Source organism: Ursus arctos, unplaced genomic scaffold, assembly GCF_023065955.2.
Source record: "Ursus arctos isolate Adak ecotype North America unplaced genomic scaffold, UrsArc2.0 scaffold_17, whole genome shotgun sequence".
Classification (NCBI taxonomy): Eukaryota; Metazoa; Chordata; class Mammalia; order Carnivora; family Ursidae; genus Ursus; species Ursus arctos.
In genome coordinates, this window is record NW_026622841.1 from 20090531 (window position 1) to 20112836 (window position 22306).

Consider the following 22306-nt stretch of genomic DNA (forward strand, 5'->3'; position numbering starts at 1 on the left):
TGCAATCATAGTCACATTTCTAAGAGATCATTCTTATTCTCTGATTTTTTCTCTTTAATATCATCTTGTTTATCCTGAAACATCTGAGTATCTTAATCTCTGAGTATATTGATTAGATTTTTAAAAAGGTTTATTCAATTCATTTCATTGCTCTGTTTCTTCCAAAGTTACTTTTTTCCACTTTCTTTTTCTCTGTTTTTCTGTGTTAAGGGCTTTCTTCAAGTTTCTAGAGATTCTAGGCTGTCCGTATTAAAGAGTAAAACATGAAAAAGCTATTTGGAGGCTCTGTACTCACAGACAGGAAAGATTTTAAGACTGTCCTGATAGAATAAAGAAATAGTATAATACACAGAAAGCAGGGCATTTACATACCTTGAAGAAGAGTTGGGGATAAGTGCTGAAGAGGTAAATAATACTTTTTTTTTTTTAATAGATTTTATTTATTTATTTGACAGAGAGAGAGACAGCCAGCGATAGAGGGAACACAAGCAGGGGGAGAGGGAGAGGAAGAAGCAGGCTCCTAGCAGAAGAGCCTGATGTGGGGCTCGATCCCATAATGCCGGGATCACGCCCTGAACCGAAGGCAGAAGCTTAACCGCTGTGCCACCCAGGCGCCCCAGTAAATAATACCTTTTGAGAAGAAATAGGATGGGCAGAAAATAGGTTGAAATGTAATCCGTGGAAGGATCTACCTGATTAAGATGCAGTGAGAAAGAACCCTAAGAACCTAAGAATGGGGTGGTCTGGTCCAAATGATAGTGAGAGAAAACATTTGGAAGTGAGTTAAGGATAGGCTGTTACACTGAAGAATCCACTGATAATATAACCTTAGTGCAAGAAAGAGAAGTCAGTAGTCTGGGCATTGTACTGCCTCTATGGGGGTGACAATGACATATAGCATGGTCTGCCTCTGCTTAGGAAGACAAGACCAACACCAAAATATGAATAGAGTAAAAGGAATATTAATATCTGGTATTCTGATTATTTCTATATATTCTACAATCCAATTATCTCAGCAAGGGACATGCAAAAAGTTCTACCTGCAATGCCCCCCTATTCCCCACCCCCATTCATGTGTATCTTTGAATGATTAAATAGCATATACTCTAAAATGATATTTCTCTGGCAAAGAAAATTCACATCCTCATACTGGTCACAAGAGGCTTGCATTTCAAAGTATGTTCAGAGATTATTCCCTTATCTCATCTGTTCCATGATAAAGCAAGATCAGGCAAAAACTAGACCTGAATAAAATCACACTTCTCTCTTCGCATTCCCCTTAGCCCTGCAATACACACCCCAGGGAAATATCAAAACTTGCTCCCCTCTACAGAAATATTATGACAGTATCTTGTCCTTCTATGTTATTAGACCATTCAGATTTTGTAATCTAGTTATTATTCTAAGTTTAGGGTTAACTCATTTGAATATTTTCCAAACTTCTCAGAAAAAAAAAAACCATATAATTTTGAAACGTAACATTGAAAGGGACAATTTTCAGCACTTATAAATGATACCACTGTTAAAAGGAAATGCCTCTTTAGCTTTTAAACAGAGAGATGTTTTTGTTTTGTTTTGTTTTTCCTAAACACTCTGGTCTCTTGCTTCAATTCTCTGAAGAGATAGAATAAACAGAGAATTTAGGAAGGAATAGAATCTTTGCAGCTCAGCCCCTTCTTCTCTCTTCCTCTTTGGCATTTTGCTGCCTGCCCAGCCCATTTGTTCTTGATTATTCTTGGCCATGTTATAAAGATGAGCTGTAAAGACTGGATCCCTAGAGAGTGGATGGAGAGACTATATAGTCTGGTCCTAAGCTCACAGGTTAGTCGATTAGATTTTGGGTTTGGTAACAAGCCCATTCAGCTCTCACACTATGATGTGCCCTCTGACCTAGACTTTCTCAGTGAGAAAGGAGTTTTTTTGGACATCACCTTTCTTATTCCTTTTCTTATTTCTTTTTTTTTTAATGATTTTTTATTATATTATGTTAGTCACCATACAGTACATCCCCGGTTTCCGATGTAAGGCTCGATGATTCATTAGTTGTGTATAACACCCAGTGCACCATGCAATACGTGCCCTCCTTACTACCCATCACCGGTCTATCCCATTCCTGCACCCCCCTCCCCTCTGAGGCCCTCAGTTTGTTTCTCATAGTCCATAGTCTCTCATGTTTCATTCCCCCTTCTGATTACCCCCCCTTTCTTTATCCCTTTCTTCCCCTACCGATCTTCCTAGTTCTTATGTTCCATAGATGAGAGAAATCATATGATAGTTGTCTTTCTCTGCTTGACTTATTTCACTTAGCATTATCTCCTCCAGTGCCGTCCATGTTGTAGCAAATGTTGAGAACTCGTTCTTTCTGATAGCTGAGTAATATTCCATTGTATATATGGATCACCTGCTACCGCTAGGGGCACAGTTGACCAACTATTCTCCTTTGCTCTTTTGCTCTCTCCCCTTCTCTTTGACTCTCTCCTTCAGTATTTGCAATCTCTTACCCAGGGGTTTTAAGCTTGGGAGCTGCCTGATTTTCGGTAAGATATACACGACCTGTTGAGGGAAGGAATTGTATCTCAGTAAAGAATGCTTTCTGCTGCGGTTGTCTAAGAACCCAACAGGGGCTTAATCCAAAAATGGTCTTGTTTCTCCTATACTACAACGGCCTGGAGATAAATAATTGCAAGACTTGGTTCAGCTGCTTAGGAAGTTCATTCCAGTTCTCCATCCTCTGGCTCTCCTATTCCTATGGTGCTTGCCTCTTTTCTTTTTGTTCCTTGCTTCATAGATGTAGGATGGCTGTCACGGCTCAAGAAATCACATCCATATTTAAGGCAGGAACAAAGGGAAGAGGATAGGGTCAACCCTGTTTTTATTTTGTTTTGTTTTAATAGAGAAATAAAAACTTTTTTCAGAATCACTCCCAGTTCTCCCCTGTTCTCACCTCAACTAGCCTGGGAGGGTGAGGATTTAGATTTCCTAGTCTCTATAGTGAAGGTCGGCAAGGGAGAATCAGGTTGGTAATGGGTGTTGGATTAGATTAAGCAATGTGTCTCTCACAGATGGCGACAGAGAAAGTTGCCTGATCACTGCTCTTCCCACCTTCCACCTCAGCAGACAGACTTCCCAGCTATGCAGAAGAATATGTGACATGAATAATAGATGCCTAGAAATCAGCAATATGAGGACTATGAGATTAACTGTACAATTGTGATGAATTTGTTGGGAAGTCTTGAGGTAGATGAAGGGTTGGGATATAGTCTGAAAGTCGTTCAGAAAGGGATTGTTAAGCCAAATTATGGACTCTCTATTAAGTTTTTTTTTTTTTTAAGATTCATTTATTTATTTGATAGAGAGAGTGACTTGGGGGAGGGGCCGAGGGAGAGAATCTTCAAGCAGACTCCCTGTGAGTGCAGAGCCTAGTGCAGAGCTGGATCTCACAGCCATGAGATCATGACCTGAGCTGAAACCAAGACTTAGACGCTTGACTGACAGAGCCACTCAGGCGTCCCTCTCTATTAGTTTCTTTCTTTCTTTCTTTTTCTTTCTTTCTTTCTTTCTTTCTTTCTTTCTTTCTTTCTTTCTTTCTTTCTTTCGCTACACTAAAACCACAGACTAGGGGTAAATTGGAAATTAGCAAAGCCAGAAAGAAATACTCTGAGGAAAACTTTGTAAAAATTTCACAATAAACAAAAGACGTTGAAATATATGTGTGTGCACATTATTTTAGAGAATATTAGGCATCACCATATTTGTAGTCAAAGAGCAGAAACGTAAATGTAGATAAATGCACAAATTCAGAAATGGTTGTTTAGAAGCACAGTCAGTCTCATTTTGTGATTAAGTCTTTCACGGTGCACACTCCACAACCTTTTTGAGGAACTAATGAATAAAATTACTTTCAATTCGTGTAGAAGAGACTACTGTAAAGAAAATGTTCAAACTATCTTACAATCAAACATGTTTGTAAAGTGAATTTAAGCCTCACCTTTAATTAAGTCAAACTTATTGTTCAATGTCTCTTGGGACATGGAAACCTCATCACATTTTCCAACTAGACCAGTTGTTATGACTCTGCATGGGGATGCCATGATGAACCTGAAGAACAGCTTTCTGGGTTGGTAGGGGGAAAGACAATGAAACAACTAATTACAATAAATGGACGGGGGAAATACCTAATGGTAGCACACAGCCCAGGGGGTGCAGGAGTGGAGGTATTGGGGAGATCAAGAAAGGCTCTTTGGATGAAGTGATGTCTAAGGTGAGACCTCAGGGATAAGTAGGAGTCAGCAAAAGAAAGGCACTGAGGTGGGGGTGGAGGTGGAAACAAAGGAGCAAATTCCAGGGTGAAGAAGCCAGAGATAATATGGCAGTTTGAAAGCAGCTAAGCACACAAGACTCTGAACTTGGGGTCAGGAGACTTGGGTTCTAGTACTAGCTCTGCTACTTCCAGAGACACGTGAAAGCCACTTATAGCACGAGATCTCCTGGCAAGATCCACTTATCTATTTGCTTGGTTGCTACCCCTCCCCCTCTCGTGAACACCAGCCACATTCAGCCCTTATTTCTCATGGATCGTGTGTCCTAGCATTCTGGTGTTTTGCAGCCAGAATGAAGGTTAATAACCACTGTTTAGTGTGTTAAGTGGTACCATGGGGCTCTGAAACCTAAAGAGCATTTTCTTCTTACTGGTAGTACTGTGTTTTCTATTTTTAGGAATTTAAATCAAATAAGCATTTCTCCATCCCTTAATCCTCAACACTTAATACCAGCCACTTGCCTATAGCTAATGTAACAAGGAGCAGAACAATTTTAAAGTACCGGACGCTGTCTTCTGAAATAAATTTCCTTGGTTCAAAATTTACCTCTCCTTGTCTTCTCTTGCCTTTCAAGTAATTAACTCCTCTTTTTAGTTTGAACTCTGCAGTGCAAGATTCCTCTGTAGTCCTTCCAAGTGGAAAGCAATTAAAAAAATCTTTATTTATACTGCATGTACTTGAAAGTGTCAATCGGCTTCCTGACATGCCAGGCCGGCAGCATTTCATTTTGCTTGGGAATTAAGTGAACAGTAGTTGGGCCAACTCAGTGAATCATAAAACCTGCTAATTGAAGCTGGAAAATGTTTTTTTGGCTATACCCTCGCTCGTATTTAGTATCTTGATAAATTCTGACCATGCTTCTTGAACTCTGTAAAAGAGGAAAGTGATGCCCCTGTCGTCACTTGATCCAAATATGCTCATGGGAAAAAGTAAGGTTTTTTTGATGTTTAAATCCTTCTTTTATTGAGTATCTTATTACACTCATAAATTCAAACGTAGGTTATATATTTGTCAATAAATTACGCAGATCTCAAAACAGGCATTACCTCCCAACAGGTCTTTTTAGTTTCATTTGATGAATTTGTTCTATTTTTTCTTAATAAAAACAAAAACTAACATGTGCGGTGTTTTTTTGGAAACTGCTTTTTCTTTAGGGGTTTAACCTCAGTTTTCCCAGGTACACAATAAAGGAGAAAACACTTTAAAGAATGGATAGTTTTCCAGGGGTGACAGTTGGTGTTTCAGCACCTGCTTTTACACCTGGGAAGCAGAGATCAGAGGTGGTTAAATCTCTATTGTTTGTTTAATGGACCAGATTTCATACTTAATTCTCCCTCATTGTTGTTTTTCACTTTTGCCATAAAGTAAGGCTAGCAAGACCTTTTCCACTGTAAAAGAGATAAAACTGAAAAATTTGGTCACAACTCTACTGCTTGAGAAAAACAATGTTGCCGTTTGACAAGGAGTGATATAAAATGCATTTTCCTGTAATTATAAGTAGAATATTATTTGTCTAATATTTTAAGGGAAACAAAGTGATCTATCTTCTAAGTACTTAGCACCTTTTCTCAATACGTTTAGGGTCTCAATCCAGACCCTGTAAGAATTTAATGTTTCCTTAATTCAATTTCTTTCTTTTAGTGGGAGAATAAAAAAATAAAAGAATAAATTATACTTTATTTTATGGTATCACAGCAGAAAAATTCAATTGTGACCCAGAAAATCTTTTGAAATACCTACATGAGATTTTTCTTAATGGAGGGAACATTAAACTATGATTTGGTAAATGAAATCTGGTAGTAGAAGTCAAAGTAATTACCTTGAATTCGTAATAATTTATTCCTTTAAACATGCTTTTTATATCCATTACACCACTTGATCTATATAGCCTTTCTGTGACAAAGTGTGGAAAAATAAAAACTTCCAAAAGTATATCTTTTCCCATGTATTGTCTCAACTATCATTTTTACTGAGATTTTTGCTCTCGTTTATCCTTTAGGTTTAATTAGGTGTGAAAATCAAAACACTTTCTCTTACAGAGTGTTTGTCATCCAAACTTTGATCTCATTTTTCTCTGACTTTAACTCCTTCACCTGAGCCAAATTGTAGGTATTCCTTAAGATTTAATTCTTGGTCCACTTTTTTTGTTATTTTAAAATTACTATTAATAGTTTTTAACCATGTATGTTCTTCCTTGGAGATCTTATTTGCTTGCAGCGTTTCCTTAAATTACCACTTTCACAAGATGACTTCTAAAAACACAACTCCAGAACTGACCACTCTCCTGAGAACTTGACTTGAATTTCCAACTCTTTCCTGGACACATTTCTAGATTGTTTTATTGGAGGAAGCTATAACTTAGTGTATCTCAAATCAAAGACATCAAAAGAGATCTAAGGTTAAGCTCAGAGTCAAATGTGTGTGTATGAGCTAGTGTTTGCATATACTGCAAAGGCAAGTCAAATAAATTTTGATTTTCCATTAATCAGTTTTTTCTATACATTAAACTTGGTCCTCAACTTTTAAGTCCTATGTGTACAAAAACTGAAGTTTATCATCAATCTGATAAAAGGTGCATAACATTTCTCAGTCTTCCAAACAGTTCTTCACATATCATCTCAAATTTCCATAGTACATTTCTGTAGGTATTAAGCATCATATAGAAAATGCGCTTCTCTGGAATTTAAATCAGTTTTCTTAATCAATTTGGCGCTATTCTTTAAACTCAATCCTGAATGATGAGTTGGCAGATCCAAATGAATTCCACACAGATTCCTAAAAGGTTGTCAGAGTGGGTTAGGTTAGTCTTTCAACATAAGTGAGTATTTACCAAGACAAAGGCCACTGATAATTGTCAAAGGCCATTACACAGAAAGTCTAAATTAAGAAAAAAATCCTCAGAAATATGGTAAATTTTAGGTGGATTCAGGAGTTCTGGTCATTTTAAGGAGAATTTAGGGGTAAACCCCGTAGAAGTGGAGGGAATGTTCCAAGTTGCCATTTTTCTTCTTACAGCTTTACAAAGTTTCTGGAGGATAATCACTCCAGGGACCTAAACCCAGAAGCCATACTTTGGGGCATTCTGATATTCATCTAATGGGACACTTTGACTCACTTCTTCAATCTGAGCTTCCTGGCAAGTTTTGGTAGAGAGAGGCGGGAAAGTGGGTATTGGGTACCTATTACCTCCTTAAATGAATTGTCGAGTTAGTGAATATAAAATGAGATATTTTGTTATTCATTAATTGGGAAGCAAACGTAGGTAAAGTCATATAGAGAGGGAAGTTAACCCTACAGGAAAGAAGGTAACCGCAGTCCTTCTGACATTCCTCCACAAATGACTCCGGGCCCGACCCGCCTTCCGGGCTCTGAGCACGCCGTGGGGGTGGGGGCCGGAAGGGCGCGGCCGGGGCGGAGCGGGTGGGGCCGGGGGCGTGTCCTCGAAGAGGCGGAGACAATATGGCCGCCCAGAGCGCTTGGAGGACCTAAGAGGCGGTGGCCGGGGCCACGCCCCGAGCGGGAGGGCCGCTCTGTGCGCGTCCGCTCTATGATGCTTGCGCGCGTCCCCCGCGCGCCGCGCTGCGGGCGGGGCGGGTCTCCGGGATTCCAAGGGCTCGGTTACGGAAGAAGCGCAGCGCCGGCTGGGGAGGGGGCTGGATGCGCGCGCACCCGGGGGGAGGCCGCTGCTGCCCGGAGCAGGAGGAGGGGGAGAGCGCGGCGGGCGGCAGCGGCGCTGGCGGCGACTCCGCCATAGAGCAGGGGGGCCAGGGCAGCGCGCTCGCTCCGTCCCCGGTGAGCGGCGTGCGCAGGGAAGGCGCTCGGGGCGGCGGCCGTGGCCGGGGGCGGTGGAAGCAGGCGGGCCGGGGCGGCGGCGTCTGTGGCCGTGGCCGGGGCCGGGGCCGTGGCCGGGGACGGGGCCGGGGCCGGGGCCGGGGCCGCGGCCGTCCCCCGAGTGGCGGCAGCGGCCTTGGCGGCGACGGCGGCGGCTGCGGCGGCAGCAGCGGTGGCGGCGGCGCCCCCCGGCGGGAGCCGGTCCCTTTCCCGTCGGGGAGCGCGGGGCCGGGGCCCAGGGGACCCCGGGCCACGGAGAGCGGGAAGAGGATGGACTGCCCGGCCCTCCCCCCCGGATGGAAGAAGGAGGAAGTGATCCGAAAATCTGGGCTCAGTGCCGGCAAGAGCGATGTCTACTACTTCAGGTACCGCCCTGGGGGCGGGGAGGGGTCAGCGGGGTCAGGTCGGGGTCAAGGGTTAGCAGCTGACCTGGGCAGGGGATGTCATGATGAGAGCAGGGCCCGAGGGAAGTGGCAAAGACAGGCTGGCCTGGTAGTGGAAGGTCCCTGAGCCCTTGGGTGAGAGTTGACCCCAGTACAGTGACAGGGCAGGCACAGTGTCTGAATGGAGAACCGGAGGAGAGCGTCTTAATGTTGACCGTGCTAGGGAAAATGGTTTGTGGAAAAAAAGGGTACTGTGGCAAGGATGGTTAGTCCATAGAAGGGTTAAAAGAAGGTGTAATTCGTCGAAACTGTAAAACCCAGTCACTGTTGGCTCCTGTCCCAGCCTTTCCCAGATTCATCATCGCAGGAGTGTTTAATCATGCACATGTGGAAGAATTCGCTATCTGCAGTAATAAGGTTTGAGTTACTTTGTGAGATCCAGGAAAGTTTAGTATAAAGTAGCCACTTGGAATGCCTGAAGTTTCTTGGAACTCTCTTGGTGTTGCAGAACTTACTCGCTTTTGAAAACTGAAACACTGTAATATGTTGTTAGACTCCTAGACCAAAATTTGTCCCCCAGGGGATGTTTGGCAGTGTCTGGGGACTTTTTTGGTTCTCATACCTTGGGAGGGTGTGCTCCTGGTATCTAGTGGGTAGAGGCCAGGGATGCTGTGAGATATTCTACAATACACAGGATGGTCCCCACAACAAAGAATTATCTGGCGCAAACGTCACCAGTTTGAGAAATCTTGGTCTAAATGATTCAGGTTTTCACCCTGATGTGGTCTTGCAATCCTGTGGTCATGCTGTCCATGTCATTGGATAAACCAGTAAGCTCAGGAAAGTGCCTGTGGCTATTGATATCAGTGGAATTTTCTTATCAACAAATTTACTAACTTTTAAAAATAAACCATCCTGTTTATAGAAGAGAATATAAATATGTTATATTCAGTGGTGTGGAGGGCCATTTTTGTGGGCTGATTGAGTTCGTTTTTCAGGGAATACATTTGGGTGTTGGAGCCAGTTACTGCCAGCCATTTAGTCATTGGAATAATGTTAGGAAGGATTTACTTTCTTCATCAAGGAGGTTAATGCATTGCTTCTGAGGGGGTAGAGGAGAATACACACACATACACTCTACAATGTTTATGAATTGAGAGTACTTTTAAATAGACTTGAAAGGTTAAAAAAATATACAAACATTTGTGTGTATGTGTTTATACACACAGGAATGTGATCACCACTGGTATAATATGTAAATACGGACATATTCCTGATGGTTGCTCAGATATATGGAAGAATAGTTCCTGTAAATTTATTTCACCTCTTCAAGAAAAAAAAAATGAAAGTGGTGTTGCATTAGAACTTATTTTGTTGCTTGATCTGAGACCACTTGATTTGAAATCTTAAATGATGAAATGGCAGGCTTATTTTAAACATTCAAGGTGATAATCATATTTCCCCATTATTAAATATTAAATTTACTTCAGTAATACTAAAAAGGTTATTGTGGAACAAATTGTTACCTCTCTCAAGTTCACTTATTTCAGTTAGTGCTATTCACAATTGTACACTTTTGCACATTCTTTCATTAACAACTTATGTTTTCTTTCTAAGCAGGTAGCATGCTACCTTCTTTCTGTGAACTATGTATTGTCTTGTAGCCAATTATATTTTACAAGACTATTCTGTGTCTGGGATTGAACTCCTTGAGGAATAGGTGACTAGTCTATTCTCAGTAGAGCATCTTAGACTTTGAATTTCACTCTCTATGGCATTTCTCCTGGGATATAGTTTGTTTGGTTTTGGGATGACGTATTTGTTCAGACTAACTTTGGGTTATTGCAAAGTGTTTTTTGTTGTTTTCCTTGCAGTAGCTGGAAAAGTTATTTCAAAAGGCACCTTACTGTAGTGCTCATTTTGATTTGTGGTCACTTAATATTTTTTCAAAATGTGTTGTAAATTTTTCAATGTTAACTTTTTTAATACAAACTCAATAAATATTTTATGGTAGAAAAGCTGATAAAATCAACTTAAAATGAACTTTCCAAACAAATTCATCTTACAATAAATGAGAAACCAGTATAGTGATACTTTCCAGAATTAAAGTCTTTTTATTAGACAGTGCAGCATGATTTGCTTTTTACTTGTTTATACAAAATGAAAAGACATTTTGAACAGATTTGTGCCACATGTGTTTAGTTCAGGGTTGGAAGGAATGTTGTCTAATTGTTTATTGACTACCTACAAAATGTTACTTTCCAGTATTGTAACGCTCACTCTTGATTCCCTTCTGAGAGGTTACATTCAGAGGTAGTAGGACACAGGGTAGCCTGATGTGGTATTAATACAGCAGTTACTAAGACTTTGACTTCCGTTTGCAGCAATGAATGTTGGAGGGCATCTACTCATAGTGAAGGTGAACACATTCTTTTTCAACCAAACTGTCTCAGCTTTGCATATCAGCATCCCCATATATGCCTCACCCGTTAAAAAACCAGTAGCTCACAAACACCGGCCATCTCTGTTAATAGGTGGGTTGAGAGTTAACTCTCCCATTGGTAATGTGAACACCTGCACCCATTTGTTCACTCACGTTCTAATAATGCTAACTCCTGAATTAGCCTGCCCCTGGGGAGATTAATTTAAACAAATCTGTGCCTGTTAACGTACACTTATTAATTGGGCTGAAATTAAGCTCATCGGGAAGGCCTCAAATTTTGGTAAAATGGTGTTGGCCGTTTCCCGAGACTGCCAAGTTCAAATAGGAAGGCGTGCCTCGAGTTGCCAGTTAGGCAATATAATTATGCCTTCTGTCAGGATTACTGATAGTGTTGTGGCAGTTCATATATTATCATACAAAGTGTGTTTTTAAAAAAGGTGTGGTTAGATAAAGTGCTGGATCCATTGGTAATAATTTCTGAAAAGTTTGTTGCCATCATATGAACCCATTATGTGAACAGTAATTTTCTAACTGGTCTACTTGACTCCTGTGATTTCTAGTTTTCGGTTCCCTGGAATTGCTGACTGATATTTTTGAAATATTATTTTCCTCTGCATAGGACCCTATAGGAGCCAACTCATGCCATTTTTATCAAGTCTAAACTTGTTGGTTTCTAGACTTACAGGTATAATTAGGGTTAAAGATCTGGGAGTCATGGTAAACTTAAGCTGCTGCCATAAAATATGTGGTGGGATATTGGAAACGTAATAGTAAACATTTTTGTTTCTTGTATCAAAATTATGATGCGTTTGGACCTGATCACTTCCCTGAAAAAAAGATACAGGGGAACCAGAGAACAATTAAAATAATCATAGGGAGCAGGTGCATGAAGAGAGACTGAAGTTATTTCACTTTGACCTGGAAAGAAGAGGACTCAGAGGCAATGTAACTGAGGTCTGTAAAATCATGAGTGATATGATAAAAGTAGAAGTCTCTAGGGAAGGCAGCAGTGCACAGGGATGAAGAGGTTTGGATCTGGTCTTCTAACTCTGCACTTAACCATTTGGTGCAACTTTGAGCTTGTCACTTACACTTCCTGGTCCTGTGGTTTGTCGGTTTGTGAAGTGCATATGATTTTACCTGTACCTCATAGTGTTACAAGGATTCAATTTCAGATCACTGAAATAAATACATAGATCTCTTGAAACTTCAGATATGTTTAAGGACTAATTAAGGAAAACAATTCATTAACTTAAGTTGTATGGGCTGAACATATAAATAGGTTTTAAAAAAATGTATAGATACATCTGACTTGTTACCAAGGGCTGGTATGCTGCTTTGAAGGCGTGAATTCTGAATCATTGAGCATGTCAGAGTTCAAGCAGGCCTTTCCCTCTCTCTCTCTCTCTTTTTTTTGTCTTTTTTCTTAAAAAAAAAAAAAAAACAAAAAACCAAAAAATCCCTAAAACAACTCTGCCATGTAGTCTTTGTTGGAAAAAACAAGCTGAATGGACCAGGGGAGAGATTCATTGTCACAGTTCTTAAATACTGAAGTCTCTTTGGCTTTCAGTAAATTGTCTTTTCCCCTAATATCTGCTTTCTGACCATCCCTGTGTAGTTCAGCCTGGTGTCTTCTGTGTTACTCTCATGTTCATTTACAATAAAACCTGTGGCTCTTGCACATAGCTGTCGTCTTTCCCCCAGGGTCAATGCTGAACGCACAGATGCTAAATGAGTGTTTACCAATTGATGTGACTCTTAAAAATTTGTGAAACAAGTCTTTAAATGACCTCTTAGCCTTTGCTTTATATTATCTGGTGGTGTGCTGGGATGAAATTGGTTGAGATATTAAGTCCAAACATTTTCCAGTTCCTTATTTTCATCATTAATGTTGAGGATATTATAGAAGGCCAGAAAGCATTTTAGAGATATAGTGAAAATGGTAAGTAAAATGCTCATAGTGCAAAGATACAAGTGAGAACTCAGCATTTGAATTTCATTGAGTCTATAATACAGGGGTTTTTGTTTGTTTTTATGTAGGGTCTTATGTGTCTTTAATTCTGTGTGTGTTTTGTCTCACAGCTCTCATAGTTTTGGCAGCTATTAGTATTATTTTGCTAAATGCTTTCCATGTATTATCTTATTGGGCCCTTATAACCCTGTTAGCTATAGTTACAATTATCTCCATTTTACAGATGGGGACTTGGAACAGGGAAGTTAAGTAATATGCTTGAAGTTGTACTGTTCGTAAGGGCAGAGTCAGAATCCTGACGCAGGGGATTTAACCACAGAACTTTTAACCACCCTGCTCTGCTGCCTCCCATAGAGATCCCTACTTGTAATTCTCAAATATTGCAACATTTCGTGCCTAATCTACTTTATTGAGCTTGGCGGGCTACTAAAACCATGTAATTAGTTACTATTATATTTGCACCCTTAAGTTGACAAAGGGTAAATTTTAAATCCTCTTTGGTAGCGAAGCTGTTGTACCAGAAGATGATCTTCCAGCTCTGTGTAATATTGGGGAGAAAAAAAAAATGGAAATATTGTGGTAAATTAACATAATTAAAGCAGTTTTATTCTGGGTAATAGAAGTGATCATTTTGTTCAGAAATGTTTCCTGCCTTCTCTCTTACTTGCTCTCTCCATATATATGTAATTTAGGATTGACCCTATTATTTCTCAGATACTCATATAGGCAACATTTTCTCTAAGGAGCAAGCTATAGATCATCTTCACTTTAAAAGCTTTCACTTAAATTAGAGGAAATCAAATTGTAACTTGAGGGTTAAATGTAGCTTATGAGATAGTTTTATGTATTTCCTGCAAACAGTTCATGTGCTTCTTTCAGAGTTGAGGTGCAATTGAAATGTGCCTTACAGACCAATTAAAAAATCTCTTTAGTTGGAGGGAGGAACAAAATGTAATGTTTATTACTAAGTGCCTATTGCATAATTGCAAGTTTGACTTGCTTTTAGTTTTTTTTCTTTCTTTCTTTTTTTTTAAGATTTTATTTATTAGGGAGAGAGAAAGAGCAGGGGTAGGGGCAGAGGGAGAAGCAGACTCCCCGCTAAGCAGGAAGCAGGGAGGGGGGTGGGGGGGGCTCAATCCTAGGACCCTGGTATCACGACCTGAGCTGAAGGCCCGTACTTAACCAACTGAGCCACCCAGGCGCCCTTTTCGTCTTTTTTCTTGATACTGCTTTTCTTGATACTGCCTGATCGAAGCCTGGATCTGGAAGTAAAAGATACATAGGTATGGTGAAAATTGTGCTCTGGTAATTCTCTCAGAGCTGAACCATCACAGTTTTTTGTGTTGTGCTAGAGGAAATTTTGTTAGGGTGCAACATTGCCATCTGTCCGACATCTGATTTTTAAAATCTGACATGCAAAGTCTCACCTGCCAGAACCCCTACAATACCTGTAATAGAGGAAATACATAGCTCAGAAGGAACCGATACACATACATTCTAAAAATAATCTCTAGCAGAAATTGGTGATTTTTTTCAAATTGCTTTTAAAATTTCATTTGTGAGATATAAAGTCATAATTTAATTTTTCATTATTTTAATTAATGGAACAGAAGTTGGTGATTTGCAAAGGAGGTGATACTTTGGTGGAGGTTTTTTTTGTTTTCTTTTGGTCTTTTTTTAGATTTCATAGTGGTACTAATAGAAATTCATAACTTTGGGGCGCCTGGGTGGCACAGCGGTTAAGCGTCTGCCTTCGACTCAGGGCGTGATCCCAGCGTTATGGAATCGAGCCCTACATCAGGCTCTTCTGCTATGAGCCTGCTTCTTCCTCTCCCACTCCCCCTGCTTGTGTTCCCTCTCTCACTGGCTGTCTCTATCTCTGTCGAATAAATAAATAAAATCTTAAAAAAAAAAAAGAAATTCATAACTTTTTAGCCTGTGTTTGAGATCATTTTAGATGTGCATGGTGAGTTAGAAATAAATCACCAGGGGCGCCTGGGTGGCTCGGTCGTTAAACATCTGCCTTCGGCCTAGGGCGTGATCCCAGAGTCCTGGGATTGAGTCCCACATCAGGCTTCTCCACTGGGAGCCTGCTTCTTCCTCTCCCACTCCCCCTGCTTGTGTTCCCTCTCTCACTGGCTGCCTCTTTCTCTGTCAAATAAATAAATAAAATCTTAAAAAAAAAAAAAAAAGAAAGAAATCACCAGCTCTTATTTTATGGACTTACTGTTTGGCTTGGAATATTAATACCCTTTGCAGCCCTTTTTAGTGGTCTTTTACTACTGTTTGCCATTTCCACTAAGAAATGACCAGGCAAATTGTAAAATGAAGTTTTTCTTAACTTTATCAGAACTTTTTTTTTTAAGACTTTATTTGTCAGAGACAGAGAGAGCACTCGAGCACACAAGTAGGGGGAGCGGGAGCGACAGGCAAAGGGAGAAGGTGACTCCCTGCTGAGCAAGGAACCCAATGGGGGACTTGCTCTCAGGACCCTGGGACCATGACCTGAGCCGAAGGCAGATGCTTAACTGACTGAGCCACCCAGACATCCTTTTAGCAGAATTTCTAAAAACTAAAACTCCCAAAGAGGAATAAAAGTATGGAATAGAGTGAAATTTAAGTAATATCTGTGGATCTTATGATTTTGCTTTGTCTTATAATACAAATACAAATTCAGACTCATTTGTTTGGGAACTTGATTGCATAAGCTGTATGTGAATATAAATAATAGTAAATACACCTTAAAATTAGGTTTTAAAATTGAGCATTTCATGTTTGTCAGGAACAATTATGAGTTATTTACAAATGAGAGGAAGAGGAACATATCTTCTTTTATTAAAGATTTTTGAAATATATTTTGGTGTTAAACTGGAAGAATCCATGGGTTAAAGCAAGAATGAATGTCTTCAGTTATTTTTCACATGTATACAGTGATGTCTGCATCTCTTTAAAAGAATTTCCTGGAGGCCTCTAGCAGAAATGGGCAAGTGCTATGGCCTTTTGAGCATAATTCTGTTAACCTTTACCACATTTGCTGTAATAGTTGGCAGTCTTGTTGACCACCAGATTCTTAACCTCCTCAAGGTCAGTGGCTGAGTCTGATTCATTTTTAAATCTCTGGTATCCACCACAGTCCCTGCTATGTGGAAAGCTCTGAAGAATTGCCTGCTGAATGGAGCAAGTAGTTAATACAGTTTTCTATTGAATAATCCAAGAAACTTCTGGTTAGTGCTAGCTATAAGTGGGCCTGCACTGTAGAGGTCATCTTGTGTCTCCTGCTGTACCCAGCATCCTGTCTTGTACTATACTAGGTATGCAAATTTTAAGTAGCTGAAGTAAGTATTCAGATTTTTCTTTAGAATTGTGTTTAGTGTTTGTGTATATATTGTATATAGATTTTTAGACCTATAGGAGGGCTATAGTAGATCTGTAGTAGGGCTTTTGATTTCTCCTTTTTTTTTTTTTTTTAAAAGATTTTATTTATTTGACAGAGAGAGACAGCCAGTGAGAGAGGGAACACGAGCAGGGGGAGTGGGAGGGGAAGAAGCAGGCTTCCAGCGGAGGAGCCTGATGTGGGGCTCGATCCCACAACGCTGGGATCACGCCCTGAGCCGAAGGCAGATGCTTAACGACTGAGCCACCCAGGCGCCCCGATTTCCCTTTTCATATTAGAAAAATCCTTTTATCCTTTGCTTTAAACATCTACCATCAAAAGTTGCTTTTGTATCATCATGAGAGGATAATATATTTCTACCTACTTTTAACTTATTTTTTTATTTCTTTGTGCTATAACTGTGAAGTTGCTTTAGTATCTGGTAGGAAGTAGTTTATAATAATAAAAATAATGTAAAAGTGGACGTACAAAATACATGTTGCAACTTTTTACCATTAGATCCTACAGTTATAAACTCACTTATCAGATTGCCATGGCAGTTTCTAAATGCTTTCTCTCCACTCCTTTACTTAACTTTGTCGGTAGACCACACTTATGTTGCACTGGTTTAGAATAAGAATGGAGACTTTTGAGTCAGAAAATTGGATCTTGAGTCTTGAATCTTCCTTTACTGTTTTAACTTGGACAGTTTTTTTTTTTTTAAAGATTTTATTTATTTATTTGACAGAGAGAGACAGCCAGCGAGAGAGGGAACACAAGCAGGGGGGTGGGAGAGGAAGAAGCAGGCTCCTAGCGGAAAAGCCTGATGTGGGGCTCGATCCCAGAATGCTGGCATCACGCCCTAAGCCGAAGGCAGACGCGTAACGACTGCACCACCCAGGCGCCCCACGACTGCGCCACCCAGGTGCCCCATTAACTTGGACAGTTTTATAAGCTTCCATAACATAAGCTCGATTCCTCATACGTAAATCGAAGGTAAGAAGTCTAGCTCATGGAATTTTCTGAGATTAAATGAAAGTATGTGTAAGGCATTTGACATGTAGATGGTCAATAGATCAATACAATAGTAGTTTCTTTCCCTTAATTAACCAACCTAAGCAGAAGCATGTGCTTGTTGATTATGTGGAGATTCACAAATATTTTGTTTTATTTTGAAATGTGATTATGGCAGATCCTAGGTTGTTATATATGTTCATGAGAGTTATTAGAAATATTTTTTCCCCTGATTATAAAAGTAACCCATGCTCAGTTTTTTTTTTTCCCCCTAAGCTTTTATTTATTTGACAGAGAGAGAGCACAAGCAGGGGGAGCAGCAGACAGACGGAGAGGGAAAAGCAGTCTCCCCGCTGAGCAGGGAGCCCCATGTGGGGCTTGATCCCAGGACCCTGGGATCATGACCTGAGCTGAAGGCAGACATTTAACTGAGCCACCTAGGCGCCCCGCAACCCATGTTCAGTATGGAAAATTGGGAAATATGGAAGAGTGTAGAGAAGCAGTGACGATCAGCATCATAGTCCTAAAGAGAATCAGTGTTGAGATTTTGGTATATTGCCTTCAATTCTGTGTGTTTATGTGTTTATGTTCTTTTGCTGTTCTTTTTATACTGAAAGAATCCATAGATGAGATCAAAGATGAATATCCTCAAAATTATTTTTAACATGTATGCAGTGATATATGCATCTCTTTAAAAAGGTCTTTCCCAGAGGCCCCTCGCTTTTTTCAAAATATAGTCTGTTTTTTGGGTATACTTACCTGCACATTTTTTATTATGGAAAAATTCAAACACATACAAGAGGAAAAGTAGTTAGAAAAGTATGATGAATCTCCCATGTGCTCATTAATCAGTTTTAACGATTATCAACTCGTGGCCAAGCTTGTTTCATCAATATTCAGCCCCCTTACCCCATTATATTTTGAGATAATTCCCCGATGTAATTTCTGATACTTCCATAACAGTGTCCAGTCCCCAATTCAACCAAAATAACGAGTGTTTTTCCTTTTCCCTTTCTCAAAAAGCGAGTGCCTTAAGGCAGTGGGATGAGATTAAGTATAATTCTGCATTCATTCGTTTTTTATTTTTTAGTGGATCACCCTGGCTTTCATTTTTAATTAACTATAATGTAGCGATAAGAGAATTTGCTACCAGTAATATACTGTTTGCATGTTATTTTTGTTACAAAAATGCTAGTTATGTAATGAGATGATTGGTACAGAATTTGAGTTATATTTAAGGTCTTTTATACCGTTTAAAATTGTGTTGGTGATTCTGTAAATATATATGTCAAGGGAAGAGGTGGAATGCTGTCACATTTTACCAGCAGCCAAATTGTAAATAATTATTTTCCTTAATGATACTTTAAAAATAATTCTCTACTTCTCCCCCAACTGCTAAGGAAATTATTTAATGCTCAAATTTGCCCAAACTCCATATTTAAAAAAAAAACTACTTTCCAGTTTTCAGGGGATATATTCAGTTTGTATACTTTAATGTACTAAACATTTCAGTATAGAAATTTTCAGGGGCGCCTGGGTGGCACAGCGGTTAAGCGTCTGCCTTCGGCTCAGGGCATGATCCCGGCGTTATGGGATCGAGCCCCACATCAGGCTCCTCCACTATGAGCCTGCTTCTTCCTCTCCCACTCCCCCTGCTTGTGTTCCCTCTCTCGCTGGCTCTCTCTATCTCTGTCAAATAAAAAAATAAAATCTTTAAAAAAAAAAAAAAAAGAAATTTTCAAACAGATATATAAAAGTAGAGAAAATCATACAAGAAATTACCAAGTACTCAATAATTGTTAATCTTATTTCTTCGGTGCCCCAATCCACTATCCCTGACTCAACCTTCATTATTTTGAAGCAAATCTGACATTAGATAATAATTTCATTCATAAATAACTACTTTGGTATGCTGTTTGTGAGGATAGGACTTAAACTTGTAGAAGTTTTATAACCATGCAGAATTCAGTATTTCAAAAACCAGAATACAAGAGTTGCCAACAGGCAGTTCATGATTATTTACCTGATACCGGCAGCAATTGCTATATGGTTCAGAGAAAGAAAACATTCCACTGCTTCATTCTGGGAAGGCTTTATGGAAGAAGTATAATGTAAATTGGTATTTCTGGGCTCTTGGGGATCAGGGTGGGAGTCATGCATTATAGATCAGGTAAAAGATATGGTTTGCAGAGGGCTGAAGAGGGAAACCGTTCAGCCTGTTTAGAACAGAGGGAATAAACCAATATAGTTGGAGCAAAGGTCACTGGGTTAAGGGGAGTGGAAAAGTGGGGTTTAAAGGTTCCAAGGAGGCTAGATGAAAAAGGGTCTTAAATGCAGGGCTAAGATGTTTGGCCCCCATTTCCTAATGGGTTAAAGTCATTGAAGGCTTTTAAATTGGAACTATGGTCAGAGTGGTGTTTTAGGAAGAGTAATTTGGTTAGTTGAGAAGGCAGACGAGCAAATGGAGTCACTTAGCCTGTCCTGGTGATTTAGACCCCAGGTGACGAAGACTTGATTTAGGCAACAACAATGGAAAGGAAGTATGGATTCAAAGGTATGAAGGAACTGGATTTAGTAACTGACAGAAGATGGGAGAATATAAGTAAGACAAGAGATAAAATCTGCAGAGGAGGCCTGAGGATGGGTCACTTTAGGAAAGGCCTGCATGTAAGGAGTGGGAGGAAAGGACTTAGAGAAGGGGGATGACTTGTAGGTAGATTTCTCTGTGTGTATATGGCATTCAGCTTTGAAGCAATGGCGTATATTTGAATTAATTGATTTGACAGCTTTCCGATTGCATGTTTTTGTACTGAAGTACAAAAAGTTAATTTTAATTTCAGATCTTAGTCTCAGCCAAAACTTGACTTGTGGAGACAATTGGTATTGAAAGTTGGAGAAATCTTTTTCTTTTCAATATGTACTCTGTAACTAACAAGTAAGCTTTAACACTTAAAGGGGAGAAAACAATAGAAAGTTGATGTTTCTTTATTCTCAAAACTTTTCCAGTGCTGTAGGTTAGAGAATTTTTAGTGTGGAGGTTTTTATTATTCCTCACAAAGTGCTGTTGGCAAGTGATGCCCTTCTGAACATGGTCTTCAGCCGTATAGCTACCATCTGCTGTCCGCAGTGCATCTTGTCACTCATAGGCCAGTTTCACCTTATTGCAGTCTGATTATTGCCACCCCCACAGTTCATCCTGTTAGAAACTGGTTTGAAGATACACTTGTGTTTGCTCAGACTCTGGTCTCCTCATAATGTTTGACTAAACGTCACGATGATCCGTGTTACCCAAGTAACATGAAAAAAAGAGGTTCTGCTGTGTTAGAGGAGTGTTTTCAGAGTGCAGTTGCACAGGCAAGCGACAGGTTTTCAGAAGAATTAATTTTTATATGGAGACTAGCAGGGCATGTTACAGTTGTCTAGCTCAGGGAATGATGATTACAGGTGAGTTTATAGAGTGATAAAATGTGAATACCACTAAATAAAGATGACCACAATTTAAGTAGTTTCTGGTATCTCATCGAAGTTTTTTTAGAGTTGAAAGTCAGATGCCAAATAAAATTTCTTTCTTTTTGACAATCTATAGTTAGAAACCTCTAAGACAGAGTTTGGCTTAAGAAGTGCTTTAAACAGTTTAATCAAAATGAAAGCAAAGACACAGTTCAAATGATGAAATGTTTTTATATGAAAAAAATTTCATGTTTCTGATTTTCATTTAATCATTACTTTAGGGTATTTGGAGGGTAGGAGAAGTTAAAGGTGAAATCACAAGTTGGTTCAGGGCTGGCATATCTAGGAGGCAGTTGGTTGGGAATTTTTTTTTGTGGTTGAAAGTGAAATATTAGTATTTCATTACTGGGATTAGAAGTAATCACTTTGGTTAGAAACTGAAAATGACTAATATCCTTCACTAGTCTACTAGAATTTTTTTTAAGAAGTAATTTTCCTTAGTTATAGTTTGCTACTTTTAGAATAAAAGCTTAGTCACGTTAAGTTCTGGTGTGTGTAAGACTGCAACCTACCGCAGCCATCTTAGATGGCAGACTGATAGCTTAGTCTGAGTTAAGTCCAGAGCTTAATTGACATGAAGTCTTTTTGTTCATCTAGCATTATTTCGTCTGCCACTTCTAGGGTTGTTTTGGTGCTGTGCAAATATTTTATATCTGATGGGCAGAATTCTTATTTAATGATCGATTCCCTTGGGCCTTGCCTTTCTATGTGCTTGCCTTCATCCTGTGAGGAAGAAGGTCCCTTGTTTAAAATCTCCTGGGGCAGCCAGGTTGACTTTCCTTAAAGCACCAAGCGCAAGCTATAGCAGTTACAGAGAAGAAAATGGCTTGTACCACTGTTCTGAAGGCACAGTGTATATGAAGAGTACTTGTAGCTCTCCAATACAGATGCTTCATAGAATTCCATCTTACGACAGGCGACAGTGAATTTGGTATGAGTAACTGGTTACCAGTTGATATTCCATCTTTTTCGGGATATGTTAATAGCTAAAACTTGATTTCCACTTTCTTACTTCATTGCTAATTTAGTTTATCAGTAGGGTGTCTCAGGCTTTCAGTTTCCATTTGGTTTTTAAAATCAATAAACAGAGGAACAGTTTAAGCCATATTAATTGCTAATCTAGATCATAAACGAGGCAATCACATTTTATGAGTATGGCCTTTTAACGGAGTTCTTAAGTATTTAGATTTCCTTAATTTGGGGAGAAGTGTCTAAAACTGATAGCTAATGAGTTTTGTTCTATGGAGGAATGTTGTAGTGAGGCTCTAGTATGCTTTCAGCCGGAGTAGGTAACTGGCATGTCAACTGTTCCAGAAGGAATGACTTATTGCAGGGCTCATTTGAGAAAATTGTCAATTGATTTCTCAAAAAATGACTTTCTAGTTGTCTTTAAGCTATATCCTTAAAAATAAGAGTGCTTATCTTTTTGATAGAAGTTGCTACCTTAGTAATTTCATCTTC

The 22306-nt window shown here is 39.6% G+C and overlaps 1 protein-coding gene across 1 annotated transcript in view; it reads left to right on the plus strand.

Moving 5' to 3' along the window:
- Window positions 1-7875: 7875 nt before the first annotated feature.
- MBD2 (methyl-CpG binding domain protein 2) overlaps window positions 7876-22306 on the plus strand; it is a 66952-nt gene continuing 52521 nt past the window's right edge. Inside the window, exon 1 of the mRNA XM_026496337.4 lies at window positions 7876-8515. Coding sequence (XP_026352122.1) covers window positions 7977-8515 — 539 coding nt within the window. The 5' untranslated portion in view covers window positions 7876-7976. The remainder of the gene's footprint in view (window positions 8516-22306) is intronic.